Here is a 22,104-nt window from a genome sequence, read left to right on the forward strand (position 1 = left end):
AGCGCCCAGGCCGGGGCCCGGGACCCTGCCCAGCACCACCTCTGACCCCGGCCCCTGCCCCCCGAGCTCCAGTGCAGGGCCCCCCCCCAGCTGCGGTCACCGCGTGCTCCCAGCCCCAGGCGGTGGGCAGAGATGCCGTCCTCGCCCCTGGCCTTGGGGTCCCCCGTCGCCTGCCAGGCACCGCCCCGGCTGCTCCTCCCCAGCCTCCCACAAACGCCAAGCGGGCCCGTCTGCTCCCGGACCCGCGAGCCGGCCCCGAACCCGCTGCCAGCACCCCCGGGGCGCGGGTTTCCCGGGCGCACCTCCAGAGGCCCGCGCTCGCCAGTGGTGCCGCTCGCCCCGCGCGGGGCGACCTGGCCGCGCCCGCTCCCGCCCCCCGGCCACGGCGCCCCGGACCCCGCGTCCCCGCCGGGGCCCGGACTCGGCGCCGCGGCTCCTCCACTCACGTGCGCCAGCGGCCCGGGCGCCGCCGCCATCGGCCCGGCCCGGGGCTCGGCGCGGCGTCAGCGCCCCATGGCCCTGCGCCCTCGGGTGTCAGCGCGGAGCGGCCCCGGCGTCCGGCCCAAGGGCGGCGCGCGGCGACCTGTCAAGAGCAAACCCGGCGCCCGGAAGTCCCGCCCGCGCGCGGCCTAATTCCGCGCCGATTGGCCCGTGGGCGGCTTCCGGCCCGGCGCCTTCTGGGCAATGTAGTCCGGCCGCGCCGCGAGGAGTCCTGGGAAATGGGGGCGGGGCCGCGGCGCCTTGAAGGGGCGGGTCGGAGGCGCGGCCTGGGCCGAAGCGGGTGGTGGGTGCCCCCTCCCCCCGACGGCGCCCTGTTGTCCCGCCCGCGGCGCGCCGCCCCTCCCCCGCGCGGCCCCCCAGCCGGCTTCCTCCGTTCCGGCCGGCGCCCCTTGAGGGGCCGGGTCTTGTCCGGCCGCCTGGACCCGGCGCCGCGCCCGCCCTCTGCCCGCAGCCGGCCGCCCCTCGGGCCTGCTCTCCCCACCCAGGCTGCGCGCGGCCGCTTTCCGCCCTCAGCAGCGCGGCCTCCCGGCCGTCGGAGCCCGCCGACCGCCGCCGCCTGCACCTCGGGCCAGCGGGTTTCGCGAAGGACCCCTTTACCTCTCGGGCCCCTGGGAAACCCTGATCCCCCATGTAACAGGGGATCCCCAAAAAAAGGGGGATCCGGGTTACTTGCCCCACCCAAGGGAGGCGGAGCTGAGCAGGGAGAAGAGGCTCCAGAGACTGGGAAGGAGCAGGACAGAGCCGCAGGCGCCCTGGGGGAGGCTCGTGGAGCCAGGCAGGAGGAGAAGCCCGCTGCCTTGTAGGGGGGCGGGGGGGGGGCAGTGCCGGGTTTTGTCTTGATTTTGTTCTTTTCCTCCCAGACTTGTGTGGTTGTTTCTGACCCTTTTCTGTGGGTCCCCCCTGGAAGGTGCTTTAGACTGTGGCAGCTTTGGGGCCTTGCTCTGGGCCAGTCCTGCTTCGATGGATTTTCACCCATGAGGGGACGGGTGACTCCGGTGCTTGATTTAGAAATTATACTCTTTGCCTTTCCTGTGTTGTTTACTAATTGTATTAAAGTTCATTTTCATTAAGGTCTCCTATGTTTTGTGTTGATGTGGCGAATGGCAGAACCTATTTCGAGCAGGCAGGTTTGTGCGAGTCTGGGGTGCCCCTCTCCCTGCCCTGTAACAACATTACTCTGCATTTGCCTATTTTATCTGCTTCACTTCAGCAGAAGTGTATAACCATAGGCCCCTCGTGCCTGGATTATTTCTCTTAGTATATTCAAGGCCCGTCCATGTTAGCACACCCATCAGTAAAAAGAACATTTGTTCCTATAATTTTTTAAAGATTTTATGTATTTATGCGCACAAGAACTGAGGTGCAGGCCAGACGTGTGTGTGTGGGGGTGTGTGTGAGAGGACTCCCCAGGAACAGAGTGGAGAGCAGAAAAGGTGGATCTGCTGACATCCACTGCTGAGGGGAGCAGTGGGGAGACAGGAGAGGTCTGCTGTGCCATGTGGGTAGCTCTCTGGCCGGGGATGGAACTTGTGCTCCAGAGGCTGCGGATAGTTCAAAGGGCTGAGACTTAATCCCTGTGCCACCAGGGAGGCCCCTGTGTTTGTTCCTTTAATAGGTAAGTAATAAATATCCCATCGTGTGGATCCATCATTTTATGTTTTGTCCATTCACCATCTGGTGGTCTAGGGTTACTTCCACCTTTTTAGCTTTTCTGAATAACACAGTAAACTTTGGTGTACAAGCGATTTTGAGTCCCTGTTTTCAACTCTTTTTACTGTATCTAGGAGTGGAATTGCCAAAAGATGTAACGATCATGCTTTCAGATTTCTGAGCAACCACTAGCATGTATTCTGAATGTGAAACGATGCTAAGCCCTTTCAGATATGCAACTTGCAAATATTCTGTAAGTTGGGTTTTCATTTTTTGGGTGGTGTCCTGTGGTATACGAATACTTCAAATTTTGATAAAATCCAACTTACCCATTTTTTTGTTTTCGTGTTACAAATAAAGATTTACCACTGTTTTCTTCTACGAGTTTCGTGGTTTGGGTCCTTATATTTATGTTGTCAGTGCATTTGCCATTAAATTATGTGTGCGGGTCTGTTATGCGTGGGTGTGTGCCCAGCAGTGGTGATGTGCCCAACGTGAGGTTCCTGGGGCGCTACAGGAGCCTGTACTCGCTGCCGCCATCAGGCGCTTGGAAGCACAGTCCACAGCTAGGGGGGCAGATGCACGCTGTGCAGAGCCATGGAGGCCACAGCCAGGTGCGAACTGCTGACCATCGGAGAATCCAGTCTGCAGAAGGACCATCGTGGGGCGCGGGCTGTGCAAAAGCGTTTGGTGAGTCGTGACCGAGGCAGCGAGGTCAGGCGGCCTACAGGCCCCGACAAGCAGCGGCTGCCCCGGCGTCGTCTCCGAAGCACAGGTCCTCCCTGCGCCCGGCTGGGCCCTCAGGGCCCTCAGGCGCGCCTGCGTTTCGGGCGTCGCGGCCGTCGCCCCCTCCCAGCCGGGTCACTGCGAGGGCGGCGCGGCCGGACTCCACTTCCCGGCGGCCCGCGCGGCGACGCTTAGCCGTTGCCGTGGAGACCGCGCGGCGCGGCGTCCGGAACTACGACTCCCAGGAGGCGCCGCGCGAGCGTCGCGCGCGCCGGGGCCAATGGGCGCCCGAGGCGGGGCCTCCGCGCCCGGATTGTCACTTCGCCGCCGCGTCGGTCGCTCGCCCGGGGCCGCCGCCGCGCCGGGCCCTGCGCCGCGCCCCCGGGACGCCGGGGGCCGCGAGGACGGCGTGCGCGGAGCCCGCCCGCCGCCCCGCCGCTCCCGCCCGCCGCCCGCCGCGCGCCGCGGCCCCCCGGGTGCTGGGCGGCCCGCGGGCCCGGGCGGCCGCAGCCACGTGCTCCCCGGCGTCGGCGGCCGCCCCGGGGGCGGCGCCCTGGGCGGCGGCGCGCCTGACGGCCCGGGACGCGGAGCCCCGCGCCCGACGGCGCCCCGGCCGGCCGCCCCGACGGCAGGCGCGAATGGCGGCGGCGGCCCCGGCGCAGGTGAGGGGCGCCCGGCCTCGAAGGAAGCGCGGGGGCCGCGGCGGTCGGCGGCGCGGGGCAGAGCGCGGGCCCGAGGCCGCCCGACCCGGCGGCGTCCGCGCTGGGTTGGAGCTTGGGAGGGACCCGCGGCTCGCCGGGGGCAGCTCGTGCCCCTGCGGGCCCCACCAGGGCGGCCGTGGGTCCGGGAGGGTGGGCGGCGGCCTGGTAGGCTGGAGCGAGCCAGTGTCGGGGAGGAGGGCGCCCCTCGATGCTTGTCCCTGGGCCAGAGCAGCTGAAGGGGTGGCGCCGCCGCTCACGGGGTCGCGAACATGAGGGGCCGCGTGTCAGGTGAAGGGCAGGGGCTCTGTCCCCAGGTGGAGGCGGTCACGGCCAGGGTGGCCAGGGCCCGCGGGACATCCATGGAGAGGAAGGGGGCGGGGGCTCGGGCCTGGTCACGCAGCTGCAGCCCAGACCGTGACCGTCTCACCGCCTCTGCCGGTGCAGGACCTGATGGCCTTCGAGGACGTGGCCGTGTACTTCTCTCAGGAGGAGTGGGGGCTCCTGGACGCCGCCCAGCGGGCCTTGTACCATCAGGTGATGCTGGAGAACTTTGCCCTCGTCGCCTCCCTGGGTAAGGATCTGAGGTTGCCAGACTGGGCTGCTGGCACTGACCCTTCGCCCTCTGGCCACAGTGAGCAGCCTCCCTCACTGGCTGAGCGTCCCCTTCCTCAGGCGTCCCCTGACATGCTTCTCCTGGTGGGGACGACTTGTGAGATCACTGGGTTCCTCGATTGTGTCTATGATGCTATGCGTATCACAAAGCCCCGGCTCTGGGTCGGCCTCCGTGGGGCCCTCACATGCTCCTCCTCACAGGACTTGCCGTCTCCCGCCCCCATGTGATCGTCCAGCTGGAGCGTGGTGAGGATCCCTGGGTTCTTGCTGGGATGGACGTGGCCATGACCAGGAGCTCCCACAGGAGGCCCAGCCCTGGTGAGTAGGAGCGGGGTGGGCTTGGGCCACTGTGTGGCCAAACTTCTGTTCTCCCCTCCTGCCCCTCCGGGACACACTTCCTCCCGCCTCCCATTCCGTTTCCACTGTCAGCCTCTCCTAGCGTCCCCGCTGCCCCCAGAGCACCATGGTGAATCACTCTCCGTGGTGTTTCCCCGTCCGTCTTCACCAGCGCGTCCCTGAAGGATTCAATTCCTCATTCACTCGTGTTTTCATAACACCTGCAGTGGCTGGCCCTGGCCCAGCCTGGGCACAGTCTCCACCAGGCCGCTGCGGGCCTGGACTGGGGGAGAGCGTGGTGGACAGTTCACCATCAGGTATACAGTGTCCACAGCCTTCGGCCCTGGTCACGACCTCTTGGCCGGGACATGCTGGCATCCGCCCTGTCTGCCTGCAGGTTCCCAGCAACCGGCCAAGGATGGAGAGGTTTCTGGAGAAGTGACGCTGCTGACAACTTTCCTGGAAGCCCCGTCTCGGGTGCCGCCTGGGACCCTCCGCTCAGGGGATGCTGTCCGGGGACTGGAAAAGCGCCGGGAGTGTCGGTGGGGCCCTGCGCCCTGTCAGGAGAGAAAGCCCAGCGGGGTGTCCGTGATCTACTGGGAAAAGCTCCTGCTGGGCGCAGGCCGTCAGGGGGCGGGAGTCAGCCTGCGACTCACCTCCCCGCTGAGGGCTCCCGAGGGCGGCCCGCCCGGGAAGCAGACCCCTGGCAGGACTGCCCGGCGAGGCGCCGGCCTCGAGGTGGGTGATGCCAGTGGGGCCCCGGGCCGGGGCACGGTCTGGCCCATGCCCGGGAGCCCCCCCGCCGGCCCGGAGCCGCCGACCTGGGAGGAGCTGGGGGAGGCGCTGCAGGCGGGCAGCGGCCTGCTCGCGGGAGAGAAGCCCTTCGAGTGCCGCGCCTGCCGCAAGGTGTTCGTGAAGAGCTCGGATCTGCTCAAGCACCTGCGCACGCACACGGGCGAGCGGCCCTACGCCTGCGCGCAGTGCGGCAAGGCCTTCAGCCAGACGTCGCACCTGACGCAGCACCAGCGCATCCACAGCGGCGAGACGCCCTACGCCTGCCCGGCCTGCGGCAAGGCCTTCCGCCACAGCTCGTCGCTCGTGCGGCACCAGCGCATCCACACGGCCGAGAAGGCCTTCCGCTGCGCCGAGTGCGGCAAGGCCTTCAGCCACGGCTCCAACCTCAGCCAGCACCGCAAGATCCACGCGGGCGGCCGGCCCTACGCCTGCGCGCGCTGCGGCCGCCGCTTCTGCCGCAACTCGCACCTGATCCAGCACGAGCGCACGCACACCGGGGAGAAGCCGTTCGCCTGCGCGCTCTGCGGCGCCGCCTTCAGCCAGGGCTCTTCGCTCTTCAAGCACCAGCGCGTGCACACGGGCGAGAAGCCGTTCGCCTGCGCGCAGTGCGGCCGCGCCTTCAGCCACAGCTCCAACCTCACGCAGCACCAGCTGCTGCACACGGGCGAGCGGCCCTTCCGCTGCGGGGACTGCGGCAAGGCCTTCGCCAAGGGCGCCGTGCTGCTCAGCCACCGGCGCATCCACACGGGCGAGAAGCCCTTCGTGTGCGCGCAGTGCGGCCGCGCCTTCCGCGAGCGCCCGGCCCTCTTCCACCACCAGCGGGTCCACACGGGGGAGAAGGCGGCGCGCAGGCCCCGGGCGCAGGCCCCGGCCCGAGTGGCCCCGGGGGGCGCCGCAGACGCAGCTCCCGGGCGGGTGGCCGGGCCCCTTCCTGGCCCTGGCCCGTCTGCGGGGGCCAGGTCCGCGCAGGTCTGAGGCGGGCTGCAGGCCTGTCCCCCGGAGGAGCCCGCACCTGCTCTCTGCCATCCGCGATGGCGGGCGTGGCGGCGCTGGGAGGTGCTTCCTCACATCGGGACTGGACGCTTGGTGCTTGGCCAGTAGCTGCGCCGATCCAGGCCGCCCCAGGGCTTCCCGGGAGTGTGCCGGGCGGGGTCCCGGGTGGCGGCCTCGGAAGGGCTCAGCCTGAGCTCAGATTTCGGCTCAGGAGGGCATTTGCAGCCCCCGATGAGGCAGGTTCCTGATGAGGGTCAAACATGCCTGCCCCGCCTGTATGCAGGGCTTGAAGTCCCCTGGCAGCCCGGGAGCTGGTCGCATAGGCTGGCACCTGCCTGAGGAGACACTGGTGAGCAGAGACAGCTGTGAGCTGCACACAGGAGAGCCGGTACTTGAACCCAGGCCACTGACCCAGCCTTTAGGAGCCCAGTGGGGCTGGACCGGGCTCCCCAGACATGGGAGATCCACAGGGGTGATGGGGGCGCAGCTCAAGGATGGTGGCCTTGGACGGACCACCGTGCCAGTTCGTTCAGTTTCTGCCTAAACCTCCGCATTGGACATGCCCTTTCATCAGCAAGGTTGTTGCAGTTTGAGCCCTGACCAGAGCAGTTGTTTCCGAGGAGACGATGGGCTGCTTATTTCCTCCCCTCGGGTGTGTGTGTAGTGCCCTCCCGACACCCAGCCCTGGTGTCACCCCGCCCGGGGAGCACTGAGGCTATGCAGCTTGCCGCAGTGGGCTTCCTGTGGCTCTCGCCAGTCACGCCTCACCTGTGGGGGCGAAAGCCTAGAGATGGAAACAGGATGTCATTTGGAATTGTCATGCTGATCTGGGAGCGCAGCCCCCCTCACGCTGCAGGCCGTGTGCGGAGGTTTGACAGAATCAGTCTCGAGAGGCTTATAAAAGTTTCATTTTGATAACGTGTGTGAGCAGCGACTGCCCCTGGTGCTGGCGCGACTCAGACCTGCCACTGAGATGGGTTGTGGACTCTGGAGAGGTGGCGGTGGGGTGCTGGTCAGGGCCACGGGGCATCAGAGGAGGTGCAAGGGGCAGAGACCCTGGCAGGGAACAGCGATGAACCCACCGCAGCAGCAGCAGCAGCAGCACCGGGAGTTGGGCAGGCTGGCAGTCTGAGGCCATGTGACCAGGACGGCTGACCTTACCAGCCTTGTCCTATCCCCTCACTTGCGGCCCCGCCCCCCACCCCTGGGACCTTACAGGCCTCCTGCAGAGGGGACATGATGGGACCTGGCTCCCCCAGATCCTCAAGCAGGCGTGTACCCACCCAGTGGGCCCCGCAGCTGTGCTTCAGCCCCAACCAGTGGTCGGCACTTTCCCCAGGCTGCCTCCCTCTGCGTGCAGGTCACAGCTACCTCAGGCTGTGGTGCTGTCACCTTGCAGACCCCTACCCAGGCCTCTGGTGAACCCATGGTCTTCAGGAGCAGAAGCATCTGGTGACTGCAAGTGGGGGCCCAGTCTATCTGGAGCACTCCCCACCCCACTGATGCCTCCCCTCAGTTGCTCCCCCCTTCTCAAGTGCCCTTCCCACTACCTGTGGTCATTTTAGGCCTGTCCTGCCTGTTCTTTCTGCTGTCAATGAACCCTGAACACGCTGTGAGTGAGTCACCGGGCTTTCTGCTCTGTTTAAGCTGGTGGACTGGACATGTGTCTTGATTCTAAAGCCACAGCAAGGAGCCCCCCCAGCAGGTTGGTGAGAGAATGCTGTCACCGATGCAGGAAAGACAAGTGCCGCCGGCCCCTTATCGGCGCTGAGGTGCAGGTGCTGCCTCCACGCCACCGAAAGCCTTCCGTTTTCCTGAAACCTTGCTACAGCGCTGTGGTAGGGCGTTGGTGTCAGGCCCTGTGGATGCCACAGTTCGCAGCGCACGAGTCCCTCGGTCGCGACCCTTAGTACCCCCGCATTTCCCACGTGCAGTTAGCTGATGTGAAAGCAGAGCTGCGGGGAGAAAATGAAACCCCACGGGTCAGGCCCGTGTCGCAGAGCGCCGGCTGCCCTGAGCTGGCACAGAGGTGGGTGGCGGTCGGTCCCAGCAGCCTAACTCCGGGCACGACCCAGCGGGCCCGGATGCCGTCCTCGCACGGGAGGGGGCAGCCGGGGGAGCCGTTCCTGCGGGGCCTGCTTTCCCCAGAAGACAGACAACGCCGCGGGACGGTCCAACCGACGGCACCACGGCGGGGTGGCGCGGCCCCAGCCCCAAGCTGGCGCCCCGCGTAGCCGCCCGGGCTCCGACGCCGACGGACACGCCTCGGGGTCCGGTAAGTTGCGGGTCGAGCGCCTGACGGTGGGAGCGGAGCTCCGCCGCCCGCTGAGGAGCGCAAGTCGCGCCGGCGGGAGCGGAAGGCCGAGGGCATCCCCGCCTGCTCCGCGCCGGCGTCAGCCTCGCGGGCGTCCTCCCAGGGTGGGCGGCGGGCCGGGGCGCCTTCCCCCGCCGGGGCGCTGCCGCCGGTCTGCGCCGCCGGGCCCCCACTTCCGCCCTCCTGCGGGCGACGGGCGACGCTCCGGCCGTTGCCGTGGAGAGAGCGGAAGTGCCCTGCGGTTGCCAGGGGGATGGCTGGGCGGGGAGAACATGCCTGTGGGGGCGGGGCCGGGCCGAGCGCAGCTCTGATTGGCTGGAACGTCCGCGCCCTCACCACGCCTGCCAATAGGAACGGTCCCGATGTGCACATGCGCAGGAGTCCAAGGTCCCGGCCGTCTCAGCCGTTGGTGAGTCCAGGGCTCGGATGCCCAGAGAAGTGGCCGCCAGTCAGGGGAGAGACCCCCGGGCCCCGCGGCCTGCACGTTCCTCTAAGGGGCGGGGCGCCCGTCAGACAGGCCTATGAAACGGGAGGCGGCCGCGCCCGTCCTTCCCTGCGGAGGCTCATGGGAAACGTAGTCCACGGGAACGCGGGGCTTTTGGAACGGGCGCGTGATTGGCCAGAGGAAGGCGCGGGGGCGGGCGGCGCCATTCCCGGATGTGCCTCGGGCGCCTGTGCGCCCTAGAACTGAGCGAGGGTCGGGGGCGGGCTGTCTCCGTGGGGGGCGGGGCCTCCTTGGAGGCGGGGCGATCCCCTGGGGGCGTGGTTTCCCGGAGAGGTGCTCTCCGGAGGGGCGGGGCCTCCTTGGAGGTGGGTGTGGCTCTGCCTGCGAGGGTCGGGGCCTCAAGGGGCGGGGCTACCTAAACGAGGGGCGGGGCCTCCGTGGAGGCGGGACTATCCGCTGGGGCGTGGCTTCCCGGGAGGGGCTCTCCGGAGGGGCGGGGCCTCCTCGGAGGTGGGGCCATCTCCGTGAGGGGGTTGGCTCTGCCTGCGAGGGGCGGGGCCTCCCAGGGGCGGGGCTACCTCGGTAAGGGGCGGGGCTCCCTCAGCGAGGGGCGGGGCCTCTGGGAGGGCCGCCCGCCGCGGACGCGCTCCCCCCTCCTCGCCCCTCCCCCCACCACCTCCCGGAGCCCCGCCCACCCGCTTTGGGGGCGCGGCCTGCGGTCCGGCCATCTCTGCGGGCCGGCACCCCCACGGCGCGTTCTCAGACTCCCCCTTGCGCCCCAGCGTCCTGTCTGCTGACCGTGGCCCCGGCGGGGCGCGCCGCACCCCGGGCGCGTCCTCACCGCTCCTTCCCTGCAGGTTCCTCTTGCCGGCCCGGGACTCCCAGCGCGATGCCGCCGCCGCCGGGCGCCCGCAACCTGCCCCCCGGGGACCCCGCAGCCGGCTTGGAGGAGCCGGAGGCCGCGCGCCAGCTGTTCCGGGGCTTCCGCTACCGGGAGGCGGCGGGGCCGCGCGAGGCCCTGGCCCGGCTCCGCGAGCTCTGCCGCCGGTGGCTGCGGCCCGAGGCGCGCTCCAAGGAGCAGATGCTGGAGCTGCTGGTGCTGGAGCAGTTCCTGGGCGCGCTGCCCCCCGAGATCCGGGCCTGGGTGCAGGGCCAGCGGCCGGGCAGCCCCGAGGAGGCCGCCGCCCTGGTGGAGGGGCTGGGGCAGGACCCTGGGCCACTGCTGGGCTGGGTGAGTGCGGCCGGCGCTCCTGGGGGACACGCAGCCGGGAGCCTCTGTGACCGGCCTGCGCTCCCCAGATCTCCACCCAGGTCCTGCGGCGGGAGGTGGCCACCGCCCAGAGGACAGACACGCCCCACCCTTCAGAGACAGAGGAACGCCCCGGGGCTCCTGAGGAGGCCCCCCCGGACACCCAGGGGCCGGGCCCTGCCCCCCTTGGCTGCAGCGTGAAGGAGGAGCCGGACCCTGACGCGCAGGAAGCGGGTGAGGGCGGCACCTGCGACTCCCGCAACTGGAGGTTGTGTGGGAACAGGGCTGCGCGGGAGAGGAGGTCCTGGGTGCACGAGACCCCAGAGGGACTGCCCGCTGCCCCGGGGGAGCCCAGGGCAGCGCGGTGCACAGGGCAGAGGGCGCAAGCGCCAGCACTGGCTTGTCCTGGCCTGGTGGCCGCTCGTGACCCTACCCGCCTCACCCCCAGCACCTTCCAGCCCCCTGGCGACAGCCCTGAGCCCCGGGGGGCACCTCGGGCCCCAGGACCCGGCTTCCTCCACCTTCCACCCACCCAGGATCCAGGTGAGCAGCCCGGCAGTAGGCCCGGGCCCCCGGTGCGTCCTTGGGGACTAGTATCCATCCCCTTGCTGTCCTGGCCCCTGCCAGGGCTCCCATGCTCTGGGTCCAGAGTGGAGTGGGTGTCGGGTGCCCCGGCGGGTCGTGGAGCTGGGGGTCTCGCCCTGTTGGGAAGGACTGGGGCCTCCGGCCTGGGAGAGCTGGTCTGGAGGCTGTTTGGGGAGCAGGCGGCTTCCTTTCTGGGTCCTCAGCTAACGCCTGGGGACTGGGACCTCCTGTGCAGGTGGGAGGGGCAAGATGGCCCAGGGCGGGTGCTTCTGACGGCCACATGGCTGGGGGCCTCCCGGACCCCCGAGGTCAGAAAGGGGACCTTCTCTCAAGGACATGCCCTCCTCCCGCGGGTCTCCGGGTCTCCAGCCCCGGCCCTGGATGCAGCCGGCCGTGTGGACCCGGCAGAGGTGCCGGGACTGGCCCGTTGGCCCCCTCGCATGGGTGGCAAAAAGGGTGGCTTCCGAGTCCTGCTGGTCAGGCCCGTGCCTGCAGGCTCCCCGCATGCCTGGCGCCGAGGCCGGGTCCTCTCCCAGCCCAGCAGGCTCCTGATGGCGGGTGGTGCCCTGGGGGCTGAGGAGGGCGACCGGCAGCCAGGCAGGGACAAGCGCCCCGGCACAGCCGGCCCCAGCCCAGCGCCACCCTGTCCCTGCTGGCCCACAGGCCTCCGTCCCGGGGTGCTGGCTGCCCTCCCGCCCAGGCCTGCGGCTCAGCCCCAGGCGCCGTCCCTGACCCTCTGCGTCGGCCCCAGCACTGGGAGGCCCGGCTGAGCAGCCCATGCCCCGGTCGGGCCCTGGCTCCCCAGAGCGCCGGGAGCCTCAGCCCCTGACTTCTTGCTGAAGGGGGGCAGTGGGGCGGCGGAAGCGCTCTGGTCACGCCGCCAGGTGCAGCGCGTGCCGGTGAGGCTGGGTCGCCCCAGCGCTGACGCCCGTCCCGCAGGAGCCCTGGGGGCTGCTGAACCCGACCCAGAAGGAGCGCTACTGGGACGCGCTGCTGGAGGAGTACGGCTCCGTGGTCTCCCTGGGTGAGCGCCCGCCCCGCCCGCGCCCCGCGCCCCGCGCCGGCCCTCGCCCCCGGGCGCCCCTCCTGACCGCCCCTGCCCCCAGCAGGGCTGCCGGGCCCCCACCCCGACGCGCCCGCGGAGTCGGCGCCAGGTGCCCTGCGCGCGGGACCCGAGGGCCAGAGCCGGCTCCGGGCGGGTGAGCTGCGCGCCGGGACCCCGGGTGCCGCGCGGGGGGCGGGGGGCTCGGGGCCCCCTGCACGCGGAGGCCGCGGACACAGCCCCCCGGCCCCCCGGGCCCCGCCGCCCCCGCCCCCGCCCCCGGGAGCAGAGGCCGCCGGCCGCGAGGCCCCTCCCAGCAGCCCCGAGCCCCCGCCGCGGGTCCCTGGCCCGGGGGACTGGGGGGGCCGGGCGGGCCCGGGGCCCGACGGGGGCGCGGCGCGGAGCGCGCCCTACACGTGCGAGCAGTGCGGCCGCGGCTTCGACTGGAAGGCGGTGTTCGTCATCCACCAGCGCTCGCACGCGGGCGGCCGGGGCGCGGGGGGCCCCGAGAGGCCGCCGCCGCGCCCCCGCGAGCCCGGCCCCCCGAGACCCCCCCGGCGCGCGCTCGCGGGCCCGCGCGGCTACGCCTGCGACGAGTGCGGCCGCAGCTTCAGCTGGAAGTCGCAGCTGGTCATCCACCTCCAGGGCCACGCCGGCCAGCGCCGCCACTGCTGCGGCGACTGCGGCCGCGGCTTCGACTGGAAGTCGCAGCTGGTCGTGCACAGGAGGAGCCACCGGCCCGAGGCCCCCTGAGTGGGGGGCGCCCAGAGCTGCCCAGCGCCCGTGAGGGGCCGTGGCCCCGCCGCTGCCACAGCGTGGGTGACCTGCCCGGGGCGGGCCGCAGCCCCCCGACAGCAGCCCCCGCGCTGCCTTGCAAGCTTCGTTCTGGAAACCGGGCGTTTGTGCAGGACCCGGCGGCTGGCGCAGCGTGTCCCCCGGCCGGAGCCCCAGGCAGCCCCGCCGGCCTGCCCGCCTTCCACTGGGCCCGGGCAAACTGGCTTCCCCGGACGCGCTCGCGGTTGGGCTCCGGTTCTTGAATAAACGCCCGCGGGTAACATCAGAGCTGGCGGCTGCTTCTCGCCCCACTCGCCTGACCTGAGCGCTGGATCCCCAAACTCGGTGTTCTGCCCAGTGAGGGGGGCTCCTCTGCCCGCACCCCAGTTGCCGAGCGCTGCGGCCCGCAGGTCACCTGCTGCGGCTCCGGCCCAGCCCGGACCTGCTGCGCACAGGGGGAGCCAGGCCATGACATGGAGGGGAGGGAGGCTGGGCCTGGTGGGGCCCCGGGCCCACGCGCCAGTGTGTGCCCAGTGCCAGAAGGGGCAGAGGCTCTGCGGCGCCAGGGGCCCCGGTAAGTGGCGGCAGGAGAGACCGCTTCTCGGGATCAGAGGCGGTCCACGCACCCTCACATCTGGACCCCACGCAGGCTGAGCCCAGGGCACCCTCCGCCTGCAGCCAGGACACGCCTGCGGGCAACACCAGCCCCCTTCATGCCGTCTGTCTCACCTGCAGTCCCCAGGTGCCCAGGAAGACCTCTGTGGGGCCAGGGCTTCCCAGGCATGCTCAGCAGCTCCTGTCCCGCTTCCTTCCCCTCACCCTTCTCGCCCCAGCCCAGCACCCATCTCCCGGCCACACCCACGCCCTTCAGCCCGGCCTGGGTGTCTCCTGAGCCACAGAAGACCCCCAGTCACCTCTGCCTGCACCCTGCTGGTCCAGGTCTGCCAACTCCTCCCACATGCCTGGCATGGCCAGGCTGGTCTTGCGCCTCGGTGCAGAGGAAGGCACCCCGAAGGTCCCGGAGGTGCTGCTGGTGTCTCCATGCATGAAGGTTTGTGCACACAACCGATTTTATTTTCTGACGCCCGCCCAGGGTCATACCAGCCCCGCCCTACCCTGGGCGGCAGGGGACAGGCCAAGCTGGGCCTCAGGACAGCCCCCTAAACGCCTGGGGTGGAGGTGGCCCCGGAGAGGGGCTGCTCAGTCAGAGTCTCCAGGTTCCCTCGCACACGGCCTGGTAGGTGTCCGCTGTCAGCGGCCGGAAGGTCTGGGCCTGGTGGTCCAGCATGAACAGGGGATCGGCGATGGTGCCCACGTTGAAGCCCTCACGCACCAGCCGCGATTTCAGCAGCTTGAAGGTGCTGGTCATCTCCAGGGTCTCCTGCAGATGCAGCGCGGTGCTCCTGCTGTGACTGCCCCACCCCCGCAGGGCCCCCCGCCCCCCACTCCTGCTCCCGCCGCTCACCTGGACACGGATGAAGTGGGGGGCTGCGTAGGCAGGTAGCCAGGCGCGGACGTGCTGGTACAGCTTCCGCCCGTCGAAGGAGCGGCCGGGGACCAGCCGCACGGCAGCCATGCCCACCTTGCCCTCACACCCTGCGAAGCGCAGCAGTCACTCGGCCGGGCCCGCGCGCACCCCGGCGGCGCCCCGTGACCCTCGGGTGCCGCCGAGCACCGGGCAGGGCGCGGGAGCGCAGCGGGCGGCGCGCACCTGGCACGGACACGCCGTAGACGTTCACCTCCCGCAGAAAGTCCGCCAGCAGCAGCAGCACGCCCTCCACCTCCCGCGTGGACACGTTCTCCCCCTTCCACCTGCGGGCGACGCGCCCCTGACTCGCTGGCAACGTGGGGTAACGGGCCCCACCGCGTCCTCACCGCCAGCCCCGCCCCCGGGACCCCGCCCCTCCCGGCCTCGGCTCGCCTCGAGCCCCGCCCCCGGCTGGCGCCCCGCCCCCGCGGCCCCGCCCCAACCCGGCGCCCCGCCCACACGCGCGCCCGGCCCCGCCCACCGGAAGGTGTCCCCCAGCCGGTCGCGGAAGTACAGGAAGCCCTCGCCGTCCAGGGCCAGCACGTCCCCGGTGTTGAGGTACACGTCGCCCGCGCGCCGCACGTCCCGCACCAGCTTGCGCTCCGACAGCTCGCGGGGCCCGCGGTAGCCCTCGAAGGGGGCGCGGCCGAGCACCTGGGTCAGCAGCAGCCCCGGCTCCCCTGCGGCGCGGGCCGTCAGCCGTCGGGCGGGGGCGGGGGGCGCGCGGGGCGGGGGGCGCGCGGGGCGGGCCCGGCCCTACCTGCGCGCGCGGGGATGCAGAGGCCCCGGCCGTCCCGCGCGGGCTCCGCCGCCTCGACGTCGAACCGGACCAGCTCGAAGGGGCTCAGCGCCTGCGGGTTCGGCGGTGGGCGGGGCGCGCGCGGCCCCCCCCCCCCGTCTCCCCGTCCCCCCGCGCCGCCCCGCGCCGCCTCACCCGCAGCAGGCAGCTGGTCTTGCCCACGGCCCCGCAGCGCCCCGGGTAGTTGACGAAGCCCACGTTGCCCTCGGTGGAGCCGTAGACCTCGAGCACGCGCACGGGCCCGAAGCGCCGCTGGAAGGCCGCCCACACGTCCGCGCGCAGCCCGTTGCCCATCGCCAGGCGCACGCGGTGCGTCCGCTCCTCGGGGTGCTGCGGGGGCGCGGTCGGTCGCTGACGGGCGCCCAGGCGCGCCGGGAACGCCCACCGCGGAGGCTGTGGGGCACCGGGACCGCGGGGCCAGCCCCGGGCCGGGCGACCTGTGGGGGCCCCCGGGGACCGTCTGCCCTCGCGGGGCTGTCCGCGGCCTGACATGGGGTTCGCTAGCTGGCGCGTCACGGGGGGGCGTCACGGCCCAGCCTACCTGGAGGGGTTATTCGGGCCTTTATCTGGAGTAACCTGGGAGTGACCTGAGACTTTATCTGTCCCCGGCTTTGAGGCACTCCCCGGGGCCGTCCCCTGAGGGGGGCCCTGGAGACTGACGGTCGCTGGGGGCCTTTTCTGAGATGCGGCTGACATCTGCGTTTATCCAGAGCCACCCCTGCCCTGGGCACTTCACCGGTGTCCACACGATGTCCTCTTGAGGCACCATGCCCAAGGAGCCCGACAGGTGAAGTCACCTGCCCAGGCAGCACCGCTGAGCAGGGGAGGAGCTTTGAGAGGGACTCTGCCTGGGGCCCCTGAGGGACGTGAGTCCTGTCCCTGCCTCTACCTGGGGTTACACCTAGGGTTTCAACCTGGGGCGTTCGGAGGGAGCCTGGCCCGCACCCCTCACCTGAGGAGTGTTACACAGGTACCGCAGAACCTCGCCCACATACTGGATCACAGTCACACCGTGCTGCCGACAGTCGTCCCAGAAGCGGGAGGCAGAGAACTTCGGGGTCAGGACACAGGTTGCCCCTGGTGGGGAGGAGAGGAAAGGGCTCAGGTCATGCTTCCAAGCCCCTGTGGGAAACTGCTCCCCTCGGCTGTGGTCCCCCGAAGTAAGGGAGGACACGGGGCTCAGCTCTGTCTCTCGTTGAGCTGAGTCTGAATCCTGTCTTCAGATTGTGTGGGATCCTGGTGCCTGGGACAAAGTGGGCACGGCTCAGTCAGGGTTGTGGCTGCCCATCACCCGGTGGCCGTCAGTGTTTCATGGCTGCCGAGTGGGACACGCACAGCTGGGCGCGCGGTTGGTGGCATGGAGGGAGGAGGGCCGGAGGGAGCGCGGCGGCTGGGAAGGGGGCGGCACGCATGGATGAATGGGTCAGGACGTGGGTGACATGAATGGGTGGGTGGATAGAGGAGTGGAGGAATACGCGGGTGGCTGGATGTGTGGACACGTGAATTGATCCGTTTCAGGGACAACTGCCTCTGGGACACCTGTGCACGCCCCCCTGGTACTGTGGAAGGCACACTCCCTACCCCTCAGCGCGTCTCAGCAAACCCCAAAAGCCGGTATTATCCTGTCACAGGGGCAGCTGTGCAAGTGCGGTTGAGTAACGGGGGTGTCTGTTGAGACTGTACTGGGCTTGTGAGAGAACATAATGCCCTGCACGTGAGGCTGGATGGCGTGTCCTGGGGAGGGGCTGTGTCTGCAGCCCCTGAAGAAACGCCCGAGTCAGAACAGGTGGGAAAGCCGGGGGAGGCTGGTAGTTTCCAGTTAAAGCTCCCAGTTCCCTTCAGCCTCTCTGCAGTAGGATGGTGTTGAGTAGCTTCAACAGCAACAGCTAGGAGGCGCCAAGCGCCCTCCACCCCACTGCCGGGTGCCTGCCGGGAACCACGGACCCGACGAGGGAATGTCCGGTCCCTCAGGTAATGTGGGGGCGGGACAAAGCCCTCCACTCTGGGTGTGCCGTCCGCGCTGCAACAAGACCCTCGGAGACGTTTGACCAGGGGGCCTCGGACCACGCTGGCTACTGCTAGCCGCCAGGGGTGGGTGTCGGGGACATGGGTCCGCGCCCTTTCCAGGCACGGTGAGTGTCTGGGCTCGCGCCAGCGTCCAGCAGGGCAAGTGAAAGGGGCAGCGGGTGACAGGGGCTGGGCACCGCTGTCCGCTCTGCTTTTGTGCGTGCCGGAAACTGTGATAAATTTTTAATGAGATGAGAGTCAAAAAAGAACAATTTGGGGAGGAAAAATAAACAGAAGCAGCCAGTGCTGGTGTTGGCGGGAGCCGGGTTCTAGGCACATGAGGTGGAAAACTCTAGAAAGTCGTGTCTACTCTTTCGTGATAACGACAGGCTGTGGGGAGGCCCCCAAGTCCTCACAGTGCGGCCGCCAGGGGCCGTGGGGAGCCCTGGGCTTGGCGGTGTCACCCCTGGCTCCCGTGCAGTGGGGGCCGCAGAGAAGGGCTTACCGACCTCCAGGCAGCTGAGCACCCCGAGGACCAGCCCCATCACATGGTACATGGGCAGGACGTTGTAGACCACGTCGGCGGCCGTGACCCCGCACAGGGGCAGCGTCCCGCACATGAAGAGCAGCCGCCGGTGGGTGAGGACCACCGGCTTCGGGAGCCCTGTGGGCCGGGAGAGGGAGGGCACGGGCACGGCAAGGGCCGGTGAGGTGCGGGGTCAGAGCCCAGCTTGGCGCTGGGGTTTCAGTGGCAGAGGCAGGCTCCTGGCCCGGCCGCTGGGGTCCAGGGGTCAGCGTCAGCTCAGGGTCACAGCCCGAGGGCAGCGGGCCGGGGAGGCCGGGCGGGCGGGCGGGGCAGGCCAGGCTGGGTGCTCACCAGTGGTCCCCGAGGTGTAGATAAACAGGGCCGGGCTGTGCCACGAGACCCCGGCGCGCACGTCCGCGGGCACGGGGGTGGTGGGCGCCCGCTCCAGGGCTGGCCCCAGCGCCCCCACGCCGGGGGTGGGGGAGGAGCAGCCGAGGTACAGGCAGCGCACGTCCTGGGCGAGCAGCTGGGGCAGGATCTCCTCCAGCGGCTCCCGCAGGTCTGCGGGCCAGAGCGGGGCTGAGGCCGAGGCGGGGAGGAGGGAGGCCCTGGCCGCGCCCGTGTGGGCGTGGGGGCAAAAAGGATGCAAACAGCTACAGGGGCGCGGGGAGGAGACCTTGAACTCTGGCTCCCAAAGAATTGTGTCCTGCCCACCCCTGGGACCCCACGCCCCCGAGTCCTCACCTGGGTCCACCAGCAGAAGCCGAGCCCCAGAACTGAGCACAGAGTGTGCCAGGGGCGCCCCGCGGGCCTGCGGGTTGATCCAGGCCACGGGGCAACCCAGCTTGGCCAGCCCCAGCCACAGGCCCAGGGCTGGGACGGTCTGCGCAGGCAGCACCAGAAGCGCGGCCGTGTCCCCGGTGGTCAGCCCCGCAGGGCTGCCTGGCTCTCCGCCCTTCAGGGCCCAGGCTGCCCTGCAGGCCCGCTCGTCCAGCTCCCTGAAGGTGACCGGGCGGCCCCTGGGCCCCGTCCACACCAAGGCTACGCCGTCCGGCTGTGCACGCGCCCTCCGCTCCAGCGTTTCCACGAAGGTGGCAAGCGGGCGGCGGCCCTGGCGTGCCAGGATCCTCAGCCCCAGGTGGAGGAGCCGCACGACGTAGGCCAGGTCTGTGGGCAGCCAGCGCAGGCCCGGGGGCGGCCGCGCTGGCAGCAGTGCTAGGGTGAGGGCAGCGGCCGCCAGGCTCAGCCCCGGGGGCACCCAGCTGAGCCCAGGCCCTGCCAGCACCGCCAACCCCAGGAGCAGCCCCAGGCCCAGGTCCCCCAGGAGCCAGCGCAGGATCAAGGCCGCTGCGGAGAGCCCCATGGCCTGCCCCAGGCCGCCCAGCAGCCACAGCAGCGGTGGCAGCAGCAGCAGCAGCAGCGGCGCCAGCCTCGTCCGGGAGCCCATGGCGCCTGCTCCTGCTCAGAGGCGCGCCCGCAGCCCACGCGCAGCCAGCCCTTGCGCCCAGGCCGCTCTGCCGGCACCCCGTGGGACTTTGCCCTGGCCCTGCCAAACCCCACCTTTGTTTTGCCCTGCCTGGTCTCCACTGGCTGCTGGTCCCAACCTCTGTCGCCACCCACTGTCTGCAGCGCCAGGAACTAGGGATGGACAGTCTCTGCTCCCGGGGCCTGACCTCTCGGGCGGCGACGGCCAGTGCGCCCTGGCCAGCACAAGGCGGGCCTGAGGCGCAGCCAGGGCTCCGGGAGGGAGCCCAGGGGCGTGGTGTGAGGCTTGGTGCAGCTGCAGCCTTCTGAGGAGCAGGCGCCCGCCCCCGCACGCACCAGGCCAGCTGCGGTCAGCACCCGCTGATGACCTGGGGGCGCGGGGAAAGGCCCTGCTCCTGCCCCCAGGCCTCATCCCCTCCACTGTTCCAAATCCTCAGGACGGGGACCCAGGTGCTGGGGCCAGGGAAGGGTCACGGTGACTGGCTTGGGTGCTGTGGCCCCCTGGGTCTCCCCTCTCCAGCTACCGAGCGCCTGACGTCTGCCCTCCGCGGCCCCTTTTAGCATTCGGGGCGTTTCCTCCCCGGAGCCTGGAAGCTCTCCCCGCAGATCAGACACGCCCCGCCGGGCCCCCCTAAAGGCGCTCAGCCAGCACCCCCCCAGGGGCTGGTGATGACGGGGTTTCTCAAATGTGGCCTCCACTCCCAGACCCCCGGGAGCTGCCCTGCCGCCCACACAGAGCCGAGGTGGCGCGGGTGCCCTGCGGCTCCAGGGCGCCCGGACCCGCGGGGAGGGACGCAGGTCGGGAGGGCAGCCTCGGCTGGGCTCGTGCCCCGTCCTTTATTAGAGAGCCGGCGTCCGGAGGCGCGGCCGGGTCCGCGAGGTGTGCCCCGGAGCCCCCTCGGGTGCCAGGTGAAAGGGGACGCCGGGGGCGGGGGGTCAGGGGCGCAGCCCCAGCCCCGCGCAGGGGGGGCCGCAGGGGGGGCCGGGGCGGGCGGGGCGGCGGGTCAGGGCGCGGGGTGCGCCGCCAGGTGGCGCTCCAGCAGCGCGCGGTGCGAGAAGACCTTGCCGCAGGCGGGGCAGGGCGCGCGCTCGGGCCGGTGCGTGCGCATGTGCACGTTGAGCGAGCTCTTCTGCGTGAAGCGCTTGGCGCAGACGGCGCACTGGAAGGCGCGCACGCCCGTGTGCGTGACCATGTGCTTGAGCAGGTAGTCGCGCAGCGAGAACGAGCGCCAGCACACCGCGCACTGGTGCGGCTTCTCCCCTGCGGGCGACACGGCCGCGCGGTCAGGGGGGCGCCCCGGCCGCGCCCCCCCCGCCCCCGCCCCCGCCCCCGCGCCGCGCCGCGCCCGCCTGGCCCGGCCCCTTTCCTGCGCGCCGCTAGGGCGCCCCTGGGGTGTGGCCGGCGACCCCGCGCGCCCTGCTTAGGAGGGGGCGGGCAGAGCCGCGCGGAGTCGCCGGCACACCAGGCAGGGCCCCGGGCAAGCCCCGCGTGCCCTGGCCGGTCCCCTCGAGGTCCCTGGCGGCCCCGCCCCCGGGCCCCCGGCGAGCGCAGGGAGGGCCCCCCTCAGCCGCCGCGGCGCCCCACCCCGAGTGAAGCCCCGAGTTCCCAGCGGCTGCCCCGCAGGGCGCCCCGCCGGCGCGGCTCACCGGAGTGGATGAACATGTGCTTGGTGTAGTTCTTGCGCGAGCTGAACGTCTTGCGGCAGTGGCTGCACTCGTAGGCGGGCGGCTCGGGCCCGGGCGCGCGCGCCGCGGGGGCCGGGGCGGCGGCCGGCGCGGCGGGGGCCTCGGCCAGGGGCTCGCCGGGGGCCGCGTCGGGCTGCAGCGCGGGGTAAAAGGCGGGCGCGGGCGCGGGCGGCCCGGGCGCGCCCAGGTGGAAGGGGTAGAGCGCGCCGGGCGGCCCCGGGGTCTTCGCGCCGGGCGGGCGCGGGCCGGCCAGGGCGCAGTCGGCCGGCGCGGGGGCCTCGGCGGGGCCGGCCTCGGCGGCCGCGCCGTCCTCGTCGTGCCAGGCGGGCACGTAGCCGTCGGCGAACGCGTCCTCGGCCGCCGCGCCCGCGCGCAGGAAGTCCCGGCCCGGGCCGCCGAAGTCGGGCAGGCCCGCGGGCCCCGGCGGCTCCTCGCGCGCGCCGTCCGCGGCGCCCAGGAAGCCGGCGGCGCAGTCCGGGAAGGGGGCGGGCGCCGGGCCCTCGCCCGGGCCGCCGTCGCCGTCCTCGCCGTCGGTGTCGTCCCCGGACTCGTCGTCGTCGCCGTCGTCGGGGCCCGCGGGCGGCGCGGGGCCGGCGCCCTCGGCCTTGGCGGGCGGCGGGGGCGCGGGCAGCTGCAGGCGCGCGGGCTGGCGCTGCTTGCGGCTGTGCGCGGCGGCGAGGGGGCCCGGCGGCCGCGCGCTCAGCAGGTGGCGCAGGCGGTGGCGCAGCTGCGCGGGCGCGAGCGGCGGGGGCGCGGGCGCGGGCAGGGGCGCGGGGGCGCCGCGCGCGCGCGCGATGATCTGGGTGCACTCGTCGATGACCGTCTGGATGCGCAGCACCGACGCGGCCGTGAGCACCTGCAGCGCCTCGCCCTGCGCCACGACGAGCGAGCCGCTGTAGAGGAACTCCACGAGCTGGCGCACCGTCTGCGCGGGCACCACGGGCGGCACGCGGATCTCCGAGTGGCCGAGCAGCAGCTTGTCCTGGAAGAAGGGCGAGCCCGCGGCCAGCACGCAGCGGTGCGCGCGCAGCGAGGCCTCGCGGATGCGCACGGTCACGTCGCAGAAGTGGCCGCCCAGCCGCTGCCCGTTGAGCGTCTCCAGCAGCGAGCGCGAGAAGTTCTGCAGGTGGATGTGGTGCACGGCCTCGGCCGCCGCCATCTGCGCGGGGCCGGGGAGGCAGCGCCGTCAGCCTGGAGCCCCGCGGCCGCGGGGCACGGGCTTCCCGACCCCCGCTCCCCGGGGCCCCCAAACGCGGGACTCCGCGCTCGCACGGCCGCGGCGCCCCCAGCCCCGCTCGCCGCGGGCCGCTGGAGGGCGGGGGGCGCTCCAGGCCGCCCCCCCCCCGCTTT

General features: G+C 71.3%; 3 protein-coding genes across 4 annotated transcripts; 1 reads left to right on the forward strand and 2 right to left on the reverse strand.

Moving 5' to 3' along the window:
- Nucleotides 1–9,962: 9,962 nt before the first annotated feature.
- Nucleotides 9,963–12,928, forward strand: ZNF446 (zinc finger protein 446; the record flags this gene model as incomplete). The annotated part of the gene is made up of 6 exons (XM_084257074.1): nucleotides 9,963–10,304; nucleotides 10,373–10,556; nucleotides 10,771–10,865; nucleotides 11,847–11,931; nucleotides 12,017–12,106; nucleotides 12,239–12,928. 6 exons carry the CDS (start codon nucleotides 9,963–9,965, stop codon nucleotides 12,700–12,702), a joined length of 1,260 nt encoding a protein of 419 aa, XP_084113200.1. The 3' UTR covers nucleotides 12,703–12,928.
- An 862-nt stretch (nucleotides 12,929–13,790) lies between these two features.
- Nucleotides 13,791–19,165, reverse strand: SLC27A5 (solute carrier family 27 member 5). 2 transcript variants are annotated; one of them, XM_084256565.1, is made up of 10 exons: nucleotides 18,583–19,165; nucleotides 17,935–18,144; nucleotides 17,563–17,721; nucleotides 16,003–16,127; nucleotides 15,186–15,380; nucleotides 15,012–15,102; nucleotides 14,733–14,931; nucleotides 14,435–14,535; nucleotides 14,189–14,319; nucleotides 13,791–14,104 (listed from the first exon to the last, which is right to left on the reverse strand). In XM_084256565.1, the coding sequence occupies exons 1-10, from the start codon at nucleotides 19,028–19,030 to the stop codon at nucleotides 13,928–13,930; spliced, it is 1,836 nt and encodes a 611-aa protein (XP_084112691.1). In that variant the 5' UTR covers nucleotides 19,031–19,165; the 3' UTR covers nucleotides 13,791–13,927. The 2 variants fall into 2 exon arrangements, with proteins under 2 accessions (XP_084112691.1, XP_084112690.1); XM_084256564.1 differs by having other exon boundaries at nucleotides 18,328–19,165.
- Nucleotides 19,166–19,989: 824 nt separating this feature from the next.
- ZBTB45 (zinc finger and BTB domain containing 45) lies at nucleotides 19,990–21,913 on the reverse strand (the record flags this gene model as incomplete). Its single annotated transcript, XM_084256566.1, has 2 exons — nucleotides 19,990–20,329; nucleotides 20,716–21,913. 2 exons carry the CDS (start codon nucleotides 21,911–21,913, stop codon nucleotides 20,073–20,075), a joined length of 1,455 nt encoding a protein of 484 aa, XP_084112692.1. The 3' UTR covers nucleotides 19,990–20,072.
- Between the last annotated feature and the right edge of the window lie 191 nt (nucleotides 21,914–22,104).

This window comes from Talpa europaea (assembly GCF_964194135.1).
Source record: "Talpa europaea genome assembly, chromosome: 16".
NCBI lineage: Eukaryota > Metazoa > Chordata > Mammalia > Eulipotyphla > Talpidae > Talpa > Talpa europaea.

What these genes read in the sequence shown, in the direction of transcription:
- SLC27A5 (XM_084256564.1), bottom strand. Translation starts at nt 19,030, where the DNA reads ATGGGCTCCCGGACGAGGCTGGCGCCGCTGCTGCTGCTGCTGCTGCCA. An exon ending in CTACACCTCGGGGACCACTG is followed by an intron (nt 17,722 to 17,934) that starts GTGAGCACCCAG and finishes CCCGGCCCACAG; the next exon opens with GGCTCCCGAAGCCGGTGGTC. An exon ending in GCTCAGCTGCCTGGAGGTCG is followed by an intron (nt 16,128 to 17,562) that starts GTAAGCCCTTCT and finishes CCTCCCCACCAG; the next exon opens with GGGCAACCTGTGTCCTGACC.